This window comes from Trachemys scripta, chromosome 4 (genome assembly GCF_013100865.1).
Source record: "Trachemys scripta elegans isolate TJP31775 chromosome 4, CAS_Tse_1.0, whole genome shotgun sequence".
Lineage (NCBI taxonomy): Eukaryota > Metazoa > Chordata > Testudines > Emydidae > Trachemys > Trachemys scripta.
Window position 1 is genome coordinate 104640073 of NC_048301.1, and position 12778 is coordinate 104652850.

At 44.0% G+C, this 12778-nt stretch overlaps 1 protein-coding gene across 3 annotated transcripts in view; it reads left to right on the forward strand.

Annotated features, from left to right (window-relative positions):
* Positions 1 to 12778, forward strand: part of OSBPL5 (oxysterol binding protein like 5) — a 217441-nt gene that overhangs the window by 174023 nt on the left and 30640 nt on the right. For all 3 annotated transcript variants that reach the window (XM_034770239.1, XM_034770240.1, XM_034770241.1), the window contains 2 exons: positions 2703 to 2874; positions 11493 to 11709. In XM_034770239.1, the coding sequence (XP_034626130.1) occupies positions 2703 to 2874; positions 11493 to 11709 (389 nt within the window). The remainder of the gene's footprint in view (positions 1 to 2702; positions 2875 to 11492; positions 11710 to 12778) is intronic.

A 12778-nucleotide genomic window follows, 5' to 3' on the forward strand; every position in this document is an offset into this window, starting at 1 on the left:
GCGGCGCTCGGCAGGGGGGCGGCGCTTGGCGGGGGGGGGCGGCGCGGCGCTCGGCTGGGGGGGAGTGGTGCGGCTCGGCGGGGGGCCTGGGGGGCGGCGCATTTTTTTTGCTGCTTGGGGCAGCAAAAAAGCTAGAACCGGCCCTGTATCTAGCCTGCAAGTCCTCAAAATTATAGATGGTATGTTTTCAGCGTAATGCGCTGAAATTAGCACACAGTTGTGCTTAACTTACAGAGAATGGACCCTTTCTTCTTTGCAGAGGAAAGGCCGCATCTCATTTCTAACTTTGTGACGGGTATTTGAGTCTAGATTCACAGCACCACCCGATGGACAAGGGGCCGTGCTATAGCTTTTATCCTGATCTGTCTCTCTTGAATGCACTTTTGGTTTAAAGTGAATAAGTGGCCATTCTTTGAATATTATTGATATGCTTTGTGGGTGAGTAGCAAGTTTGAATGCTAACACAGGATGGGCTATTATAGTAGATACTCTTTTGAGTTGGGTTTAAGAATGACATTGTTAGGGGTTTCTGCATTTGAGTATTAAGACAAAGATTTTCAAAAATGGTTGGCTGAATTCATGCTTGTAGGCCAGATTTCTAAAGGTGTAGAGAGGACCTAGTGGAATCTACAGAAGTGTCTAAATATCTTTTTATAAATCTGGGTGCTAAATCCTTAAAGCCATGTCTGCTCTTAATGTGTCTTAAGCACATGCTTGACTTCAGTGGGTTTTACGTACATGCATTAGAGGTTTTTTTTCTGAATTGGGGCCTAAATTACATCAGTGGGAGCTGCTGGTTTGTAAACCAGACCACGTTCAAGGTCTATATTTGAACGTAGGCTCTTAGTTTTTTAACTCTATTTTTGAAAATCTTGGCATGAACAAAATACACAACAAATATAGCATGTGCAGTGTTTCCTAATGGAAACTGCAGTTTCCATCCGATAAGACTGAAGAATAAAAGATTAAATTGCAGTGCATTTTCCTCACATGGAGTAAGCTGAATTGATTCTCATCTTGATGAGTCAGGTGTGTGTGTGGGAGAGGAGGTGTATTTATGCTCAGAACACCCATTAACACTGATGAGTTATCCTTGTAAATCCTCCATGTGGTGCAAAGAGAATAAATCTCTGCATGTAAAGCCTTTGATATGCAATACTTGTAAAATACAAAATAATATGAAATCAATTACAGCAGTCCTGACCCTGCCTGAGCATTTATTAAACATTATGCATGGTGTTATTAAATAGCAAGCCAGTGCTGAAGGAATTTCAAGGATGAAATAAGAAAGAATTACTGAGCTCTGATGTTTTACGGTTTGGTATTAATCTGGAATTCTTCAAGATCTTCATTCCTTTCTTTCTCTTACTACTCTTCTGTAGCCTTTTACAAAAGTGATTCATCAAAACATAGAAACCTTGTAGAACTATAAATATTTCTTTGTATATGTGGTGTTTAGATGCTGCATGTGATTATTAGAACTGGGAGCACTGGCTGTTGGGAGTCTGAAAGGACAGGAGACAGGAAGGATGGGGGAGGAGTTGAGGAGGCTGGGAGAGTTACAGAGTGTGCAGCTACAGCTTGGAAAAGAGACTTCCACTGTAAATAAAGTTCTGTTGAAGTTGTTAATAATTTGCTTGGTGGATACAACAGTATACAAATGACCCAGACCTTTTTGAGCTCTATTTGCTGTCCTCCTAGGGCAGAGGTGGGCAAACTATGGTCTGTGGGCCACATCCAGCCCGCAGGACTGTCCAGCCTGACCCTTGGATGGGTTGGGGGTTCTGAGGGGGGCAGTCTGGGGGTGGGAAGTGTGAGGGGGCGGATGGGGGCAGGGGCCGGGGCTGTTTGGGGAGGCACAGCCTTCCTTACCCAGCCCTCCAAACCGTTTCGGAACCCCAGTGTGGCCCTCAGGCCAAAAAGTTTGTTCACCCCTGTCCTAGGACCTGGTTTCTGTTAAAGTCAATGGAAGTTTTTCCCAGTGGAGATTTTGCTTATGAAAGCTGTTGAAGTCAATGAGATTTATGTGTGTTCTTGAAATTAAGCATCTGCTTTCCTGCATGGAAGTGTGTCCTGAGAGTGGGATTTGATCCTTAGTAAAATTAAACGTGAAATTCATGTGTTACCGTATTTTCCACTGCTATTGCTATGTCTTCCTTTGTTTTCTTTACAGCCTCTCAAATACATTTTTAATTATTCTGTAATGTAATATGAGATGCAGAAAAAACTCTTTTGTACATGTTAGACATTACTGAGTGCCTCTCTCGATACCTCAGTTCTTGAATGTGCTGCAGATTTGCCAGGTGTCCTAGCCTCTGTGACCTCTTGTTTGATGTCACCCAGGACCTCTTATTTGGGGGCTAATAACTTTTCAGTGATCGCATGGAGAACTGAATAGGGTTCTGGGACTTCTGTGCAGAATGGCACCTCAAAACCGAGAAAGGTGGACTGTGCCCACCAGTGAATACAAGGACACTGACTGTAAAATGATATAAATCTTAATACTTACTCTGCTTTTGTTAGGCTAACTGTGGATACTCTGAGCTATTTAAACCTTTAAAGTACTCTACCTGATGTCTCTGTTAGTGAAAACTAATTAGAACACTTGACTCCCAAATGAGAAGCTTTTGAGAAACCTTAGATGAACATTTTTGCTGTCATCTCTGACCTCCTATGCTTAGATAAGTCCTGTTGTTCTACAGGCCGATGTTGGTTGGATGCTCTGGAACTTGCCCTGCGTTGCTCCAGTCTCTTCCGACTCAGCACCTCCAAACAGGGGAAGGATGGAGACCTGAACTGCTCTTCTGATTCTTCACATGCTGGGCTGTATAACCTGTTGCACACGGCCACCATCTCTGACCAGGAGCTCTTCCAGTAAGACTGTGCTTTTAGCTATTGTACATGTAAAGGTGTTGGTTGGTTCATACACATGACTCATTTTTAACCATATTATTTTTTCAGAATACACACTAGCCACCATTGGCTTGGTGAGGGGCTATAGTCTAACCTGTCTCTGTCAAGGTTCTTGTACCACACCCATCACTAATATCTGGGTATCTTTTGGGAGAGATGGGGAATAGCTCTCTCTTTTGGGTGCTGTCCTATAGTCTACAAACTATAAAAGGCTTGGTTAGAGTTCCAGCTGTGTGAATGTGCATAACAAAGGACCCATATTGCCCTAGTTGGGCCAAACTTCTGTTAAAGCTGATGGAGGTAGACAGGGCTGTCCTTACCCAAACGCAAAGTACACAGCTGTGTAGGGCACCAGGAAACTTGGGGCACCAAATTTCCTGGTGCCCAGCGCAGCTGCATGCTGCTCCAGCCTCTGCCCTGCCTCTTCCCCAAAGCCCTGCCCCCACTCCACCCCTTCCCCAAAGCCCCTGCCCTGCTCCACCCCAGCCCTGCCTCTTCCTGCCCCTGAGGAGTGCAGCAGGGCTGGACCTGCACTCACCCACCGGCAGCGGGAAGTGCAGGGCCCCGATCCTAGCCGCGCCACCGGTGAGTGTTGGGTGGTGGTTCCCCCCAGCCCGCCCCCCATACCCTCGTTGAGGCCTGGGACCCCCACAGACACCCCCGTGGAGGAGGGGGGCTGTGTAGGGCCCCAGAATAGCTGAGGACGGCCCTGGGGGAAGGAGTGGGGATAGGCTTTACAGAGGTTAGCAGTCTACCAGTGAGTCCAGCCAACAAATGGAGTATGCTAATCAGACGTACTCACTCTAGCACAGGGATCGGCAACCTACGGCACGCGTGCCAAACACGGCACCTGAGCTGATTTTGAGTGGCACGCTGCCTGCCCGGTGAGAGGAGGCGGCGGAGGGGCAGGAACGCACCAAGCTGTGGGAAGAAGAGGGGGAGAGGAGAAGCTTGGTCCTTTCTGCCTCCTGCCCCCGCAGGGGAGAGCGGTGGGGGGGATCCCGGCCCCCAGTCCCACTCAGCCCCCCTGCCCACTGCTCTCCCCTGCGAGGGCAGGAGGTAGAAGCTTGGTTCTGCAGCAGCCAAGCTTTCCCCCTCCCCTGTTTCTTACCATAACGTGGTGCATTTCGGCCCCTCCTGCTCCCAGAGGAGCAGAGCCAAGTGGCAGAGAGAGGTAGGGATGGGCCTTGGGGAAGGGGGTGGAACAGGGCATATCCCTCCCAGCCCCCTGCCATGAGCCACTCAGGACAGGGGGCTGGGAGCACCCCAGCCTTCTGCCCTGAACCCTCCCACCCCAACACACACCCATCCCTCTGCCCTGAACCCCCCCACACCCAGCCTTGTGCCCTGCACCTCCACACTCCCCCCAGCCCTCTGCTCTGACCTTGAGTCCCCCGCAACACCCAGCCCTCTGCCCTGAACCCCCCCCCCACACACACACACACACATAGCGGGCTGAGCAGGCTGGCGACGTAAGATCAGCATTTTAATTTAATTTTAAATGAAGCTTCTTAAACATTTTGAAAACCTTGTTTACTTTAAATACAACAATAGTTTAGTTATATAATATAGACTTAGAGAGAGACACCTTCTAAAAAAACGTTAACATGTATTACTGGCACGCAAAACCTTAAATTAAAGTGAATAAATGAAGACTCGGCACACCACTTCCGAAAGGTTGCCTACCACTGCTCTAGCATCTGGCCACCAATTGGTAGATATGGCCGTGAGTGTGATTTTTCTTATAGTGAGGTACTCTCAGTGCTAATAGTACTATGTTATAGACAGGAGAGCACACCTGCTCCAAGGCTATAGTTTCGTAACTGCTGTCTCCACTGAGTTGGTGGGTTCGTGGTTTCCTGACTCTTCCCCAAATGCATCATAAGATAAAATTTACATTAAAAAAGTTACTGCAACCATCTTCCTATGCACACTCCTAATATTACAGTAGCATCTCATAGCACTTCACTTTAAAGACTGTTGGAGTAAACATAGGGGTTTTCTCTGCACCTTACAGCTAGACAGGTTGCCTGAAAAATCTCACTGCTCTACCAGATAGGATGCTGGGCATAAAGCCAGCCTGGTTCTGCCTCTGAGTTGTTGTGTGACCTTGGGCAAGTCATTTTGCCTTCCTGTGTTTCTGTCTTGTCTCTCTTTTCTATTAAGACTGCGCGCTTTTGGGGGCAGGGATTGTCTCTTGCTATGTGTACATGCCGCAACTAGCAAAATGTTGGCCTGTAGACAATACCACACTATGAATATAAGAATATTATAACAATAGGAGAATCCAGGTCCTTTTCAGAATGTGGAAGTATCTTTGCTAATCACAAGGCAGGACACAGACTTGTCAGAAGCTCGGTGATCCAAAGCAGCAATGTATGTGCAGTTCTCTTGTTTTGCAGGCCTGTTGTATTTTCAGCACTTTATGCATGCCATTGTTCTTCAGCGCTGAGCGGAACTTCCTTTGATACACTGCTATAATTTGCACCATAAACAATGATCATTTGTTCTGAGTGTCTAGTTCTTTCAAGGTATAACATGGGGTGGGACAGAGCAGCAGGAAATCGGATGTGTTACTAGGACCTGCAGATTTAATTGTGCATATATGTGTTTATCTTACGGGTCTGTCCTTTTGATGTTGATGTCTCAGATCTCCAACTCTCTTCTTAGGAATAAGTATACAAATAATAGTGCCTGCACTGAGAGCCTTTTAGTTGATAGTGAACCAATGAGTGTAGCTAGCCTTTAAATGGGGATTGGTTGACTGTAAGGTTCTAAGTACAAAGAAACACTGAGATATATGTTATGGCAGAGAGTTTGTGCCTTTCTTCAGACGTGTGCATATGCCAATCCTGTGTAAGACTAAAATCAGATACAATGTGCTGGTAATGGAAATGCTATTGGCACTTACTACCGTTTTGGCTGAGGGTGTGTTTGTGCTTGTTTGTTCGTATAATACTAGTCTTTAGGAGCTTCAACCAGGGTTTGACATGAGGTGCTAGGTGCTGTACATATGAGTAAAAGAGACTGGCCCCAGCCTGGATAGTTCACAGTCCATATGCCACCCCTTCTCTTGAGGGACACCATTATGATGTCATGCCACAAATAAATCCACTACTGTGTCTGTCTGTGGATCAGAAAGGAGAATGGTGCCTTGGGAATGTGCATTCAGACCTACAGCTGCAGTTAATAGAAAGTATAGGATAAAGAAGAGAATGTGTTAAGCTTCTAACTTAAAGATAAATCATGCATGTACAACAGCTACTCTATTCTCTGCTCATTGGTTGAATTTTAAGGGCCCTACTTGGGCCTCTTGATTTACAGAACTCAGCAGCTTCCCATAGGGCCAGAATTTCAAAAGAGCTCAGCCCCTAGGCCATACTTGTGGATGCCAAACCCTCTTCAGAGCCTGGTGCACCGTGTAGATCATTCTCCGTTCTAGTGCATTGTGTGGCTCTACCACAGGATTCAGTTTTTCTCAAATATTTTGAGCCTTGGAGAATTTGGCAGCTATGTAACGAGGGTAAAAAAATTCCCTAAAGCAGCAGCAGCAGTGGTGCAAAATGGGGTGGGAAGGGGAGTACGTGAAAAACCAGCTATCCAAGTGTTGAGGAGATTCTTGGTTTGCCACTCACAGGGACTCATTCATTCTAATTAAATGCCTTCCCTTCAGGGAATCCTGCCCAATTAAGTTGGCATGCTGTTATTAGGGGGCCAGTTAATTACATTTAACTGTATCTTCAAATTAGTCAAACTACTCTGCCAAAAAATAAAATGGAGCCAGATGTTCTATATTTGGGGGGTGCACTCCTCCCCTTGTAGGGAAAATCTTCTCTTGAGCCAATGCTGTATTTTTCCACTGGCTGTTTCTGTTCCTGTCTTGGTGGGAAAGAAATAGAGGAGACAACACTAGCAAAAATCAATCTATTTAATAATCGGAAAGAGGGTGAACTTTCAAAGCACCTTGCAGGGTCACAGCCTCTTGACTTCTCTGGAAATAAATAGGAAATTGGTGGCTATAACCCTGCAGAAGTCTATTTTGATGTTAAGCATGAGGCTTTCAGGGGCATAGAGACTACTGTTTTTATGCGTAAGCCTGTCTGTTTGTTGTTGCTTCCCCCACCCCCATTTGTGTGCCTTCTCTAACTGTGGTCTGTTCTGTTTGACACCTTGATTGTAAATTCTCTGGGACAGGTACTGTTTACTTTAAGTACAGTTGTGCCTTGACCCTTGTTTGGGGTTTCCAGGTGCTGCCATAGTAGAAATCATGAACAATACTATGCTGCTCTGATGCACATAGTGCTCTTTGATACAGTACACGTGGATGGAGGGCAGTAACATAGCCCTGAAACAAAGGGCTTCCTCTTGCTTGAGTGAGTGAAGGTCTCCCGCTGCCTTTAAACACTGTTATTACAGCTCTGCATTTGGGATTTGATCCAAAGCCCATGAAAGTCAATTGGAGTCTTTCCATTGATTTCAAATGATTTTGAATCACGCCCATAATTTGGCTTTTGTTTTTAATGTATGTATTTACTGATTTTTAATTTTTTTTTTAATGATCCTGTTTGAAATGGTGTGGCTCCATTTCATTCTCCCCATCTGTGAAGTTTGATATTCACACTGAATAGCATGTCTTCCTTTGTGCTCCCCAGAGTAGCACTATAGCTCTAAGTATATTGAGGTCTGACTTGTAGCAGGCTGATTTGGTAATTACTGCACAGAGCTAATATTTGGGGAATTTCAGGTGAATTAACTCCCTCCTGTTCCACTGCTCTGGAATAACTGAAATACCAGAAAAGTGTCGTTGCAGAAGGATTTTTTTGGTTAGGAAAGAGCAGAAATACAAAAGGAGTAAGACTTGCCCCAGCAGAAAGTTTAAATCCTCTCACAAATTACAGGAAGATCATAATTAACAGAAGTTGGGCTTTTTACAAATGCTGTTAAATTAAGCATGTGCTATTTCTCAAACATTGACACTGGCCCATATTGTGAACCTTTCTCTCAAGTACGCACATCCCAAAGAGAAGATTTTCACAAGGGAAGGGAGCATAACACTGACAAATTGTGCTGATCGTTGACCCCAAAGAAAATAAATCAAGCCTGAATTGTCAGCAACAAACAAATGATCTGCCAAACCAGCAAGTATCTGTGCTGTGAGATAATGGGATAATCTCTTGCCTCCTTTCTCTTCCCACCCCACTACCCCTTTTTTCTTTTTTTCTTTTATGGTCTTAAATTCACATATGCACTAAACTCTACTTCAGATTAACTTTTCAGTCATTATGCTTGGTAGTCATTGTCTGACACAAAACACAGAGGCCTGATCCTGGCACTGAAGTCATTGGAGCTGCATAGTTTATAATATCAGAGCATCAGTGCTGGAATGTAATAGCCATTAATCCTCTGGCCCTAAACCTATAATCATACTGATCATTGCAAAAAACTATCATTTAAATATAGAGATTAGAAAAACCACTCCCACATGTATAAGACGCTACTCGCCAGACTTTCAAAAGAGCACAATGGACTGAATACTGGGCTGTTCTAGAAATCTGACTAGAAGTGTTGCCATGGAGACTGCTGGGCGCTGAGCACTTCTTGAAAATCTGGCCCTTATATGGGACCCTAAATGGGAACTGAAAATCTGACACCAATTCTGGATTCTGAGCACTTAAAAATCTGTCTATTGGCAAAACCTAAAAACAAAGAGAGAGAGAGAGAGTGAACAAGCGAATTCTCAAAGTCATATAGAATCAAAATAGCAATGTCTCCAAAGAGAGCTGATGGGGGAAACCCCATCGTGGAGCCATTTAAAACTAGACAAAGCATTCTAATATACTGAAGAGAGAGATCCTGCTTTGGCTGGGAGACCGACTAGATGACCTAATGAGTCTCTTCGATCTCCATTTTCTTTGATTCTCTGAAATATGTTGGTAATGCAGAAAATCTTTTGTTACTATTGCATTTAAATTATGCATAGAGTTTGTGTGCCGGTTAGGATTCACAAGATGAAACCTAATAAGCTTAGTGTATGCTAGTAAAAATCACGATCTCTACTGTCAATATCACCTACTGATTAAAATTAGGACAGTCATTGATATTGGACTCTGGGATAATTCCCAAGGATATAAAACAAGACACTGCATGGAGGCTTCATAGGAGACTGTGACATTCCAGAGTGCAAGCCAAGCCAGTGAGGGACTCTGGCACCCCTGCTCTGCAACCTTGGTGCCTTACAATGCCTTACAGCAGTAGCTCCATCCTGGGTCTGCTCACAAACAGTCTTCCAGCATGGAAGCCACACCCTGAGTGTCTGTGTGTAACTGCAGCCTGCCAGCCACACTTCGCTTACACTCTGGCTTTTACCAACCTTGGTTATTCCTGTAGGGTGACCCGACATGCTCCCAGTCCCAGATTTCCTACCTCTAAATGTGTGTTCTGTACTGGCTAGCCCCCTTCTGGACAGTCCAGAGATATTAGGTCCATTGTCCCTTTAAGGGAACAATACACAGCTTGCCACCTTAAATGGAATTACCCAGACAATTTAACTTAACTATCCAGTGTGTTTTCAATTAAAGAATAAAACAAGTTTATTTAACTACAAAGAGGTTTTAAGTGAGTACAAACAATGATGCATAAACGTTAGAAATGATTATAAGAAAAATATAAACCGCTTCCTAGTGCCTAACTTAACAAACTATACTTGATTCAAAGTACAATTCTTACCAAAGTACAGTTCTTCCAAAAGCATTACCGACCAACCTTTTCAGGTCAGGACCCCTCCCCCAAAATCCAGTGGCCATTTCTTTTGTCCTCTTAAGTGAAAAGAGGGAGGTGGACAGGGCAAGAGATAACGTGGGGTGTTTGCCCCTCACTTGTATACTTCAGTCCCCCTCATAAAGTTCTTTTCAGTTGAGAGCAAGTAGATGTCTGTTGAGGAAAGATGCTTCATGCTGTTTTCTGGCTGAGATGTAGATTTTCTTTGTTTCCTTTCTTTTCTCTCTTGCGGTCTGGAGACTCTGTTTACAGTTTATATGCAAATTGAGGTAACCACAAACATCCTTTTGTTTAAGACCTGCTTGACCACTTGTGCCTAATTGGAGCTTGAGATTGAACTACTTGAGTCTGAGCATGTCCCTTTAACATTAACATTATACAGGGTGGATTTTATAACTTTTCACACAATGTTGCTACATACATGTCACTGATATTATTGACCAGTGACTTACTAGTTTTCAAATGATACCTCACAAGGCATATTTTGTACAAAGATTATTACATGAGTGTGTAGGGTGTGGATGCAGGGGTGCATTTGGTCACAGAGGCATGGGCCATATCCCAATAAAACAGTTCTTATGTTGGCATTCTAAATTGCACGGAGACCCAGAGTATCCCTATTAGCTGGAAGGAACATAGATAAATCTGTGTTGCTACAGCTGACTTGCCATCTTATAACCCATTTAAGGGGTGGGTGGGGGAACAGTGGGTTCATGAACAGAAAAGAAAACTGAGATGTGGTGGGATTGCCTTAATTGACTGAGTGGTAGGCCCCTCCTTGCCATATTTTAAATTAACTAAACTTAAAGTAATAGTTTCTTATCTATGAGAATCTAAGTATTAATATGGAAAATAACTGAGCACTAGGCACTAAGTTTTACTTTGAAACAAAGGAACTGCCGCTCTGGGTCAGACCAGTGGCCCATCTAGTCTAGTATCCTGTCTGACATTGACCAGTACTAGCTTCTTCAAAGGAAGGTGCAAGAAACCCTGCAGCTGGCAATTCATAGGATAACCTGCCCCAAAGAACTTCCTCCTAACCCTCTTTATTTGGAGGTTGGATTATGCCCTGAAGTAGGAAGGCTCTATCCTTTCCAACTCCTGTTTTTGGTTTACTATACTATAACTCTGGATATTCTTGTTTTCCACATAAATGTCCGATCCTTGTTTTGAATACTGCTAAGCTCTTGGACTCAACAATATCTGGTGGCAATGAGTTCCACAGGTTAATTGTGCATCATAGAAGGGGGGCGGTATTTCCTTTTATCAGTATTAAATTTGCCATTGAATGTTCCCTTGACCTTTATTGTTTTGACTTAGCATCTTCCTCTATTGAAATAGAGTAGTAGCAGTGGTGGTGATGATGAAAATAATGTATTCCTTTATGCCATTCTTTGCCTTAGCCAGTAGCGCATAACATGTGGCAGGTTTTTATGCAGGCAAAAATCTCTCTTCCTTGAGACACGCTGCAAATCTCTGTCTGAAGAAGCAGTCAGTGTTGTATATTTTGCATTCATTCTGTATGTCGAGTTTTGATTGAAGCCAATAGGAGTTTATTATGGGGGCAAATGCACATATGCAGTGGAGTTCCACAGTGTGGACTCAGAGGAGAATTGTGACCTAAATGTTTTACTGCTTCCATGGGTATAGACCCAACCACTCAGCAAGTTGTTGTTCTTCACTCTTTCTGGTTGCAAGCCTTATTTTGTGTCCTGAGGGCTTTTTACATATTGGCTAAAATACTGTTCATAATCTGGTTTCATAAATCAAATTGAGGCAATGTAACAAACCATGTATTTCAGTTTTAATGAATCAGCCCTGGAAAATCACCACATGGAAAATGATGCTTTTTCGGACAAGTCTGAGAGAGACAACATAGAGGAGTCTGAGAATGAAACTCAGGAGAACAGCCGGAAGACGAATGAAAGCGAGAGTGACCAGTCTGAAATCCACGGGGATATGTCCCAGGAAAGGAAAGGGACGACCTATATGGAACAAATCTATGAGGAATTCGGGGAGGTAAAAAAAACTTTCTGAACTCTATCTATTCCACTGAAATGTCTCTGGGTTCATATTGTTCATCTCTCCATTGTATTCAGACTCCAGGATGCAGGACAGTCGAAAACTGCTCTGTGGGTTCAGATATTTTACAGGTAATGCTGTCTGAAGATTTCTGCCAAATTATGTTGAATTGTCCTTACTCGGTAATTGTGAGTGTTATGAACAGCAGCTCCACTATTGCCCTTTGGCATGTTTCCAGGATCAGTGAGCACTTCAACTGGACATTGCATTAAGGAGCTGTATAGCATTGCCACAGTTCATTACACTGCAGGAGGGGAGTTATCATTCCAAGCCTGTATCCTGACTAACTAGGAGGCTTCAGTCCATTGCCTGGTGCAAAATATGGTACTTTCTTTCTTATTCATGTTGCACAAAATGAACCTTTTGTATGTCCTAATGAACATCTGAGCCACTTGGTCTCCTATGCGAAACTGCCATTTAGGAATCAATTTTTCAGACCGTTTAACATTAGAATGCATTCATGTTTAACATGAGCGCCTTTGTTGGCTTTGTCACTGTGACTTCTTTGATGACGATAATGTTAGAGCAGCTTGTGGAGTTGACAGTATTGGGTGAAAGTCAGCTGGAGGAGGCTGGCAGCCAGAGGTGGTGTTCTGGATTTACACCAGGAAAGCTGAGATCGGAATGTGGCCCACTGTTTAAACAATGAAATTAGATTCCTGTTGATGCATCACAGAGAAGCATTTTGCTGTAGAGATGTCTGCCCTGGGGATTTACTCTGATTTCAGCCATCATTGGCCAGACAGCGCCGTAGCTGCAGCAGTCCAAACCTTTAGCATAGATGGGGCAAATAGCTACAAGCCGTGACTTGCACCAGTGCAGTTTAACCCTGGTTTCTAGCAATGATAAGCTACACCGGTGCAAATAGTGGCGTTAGCTGTCTATATTAGTAGGTTGCATCAGTGCAGCTACACTGCTGGCCAGAATCATGACAAACTCCCAGTGTAGACAAGGCCTCTGTCTCATGGCTTGAGACATCCCACCCATGTTTATGGCTAAGGAGGTG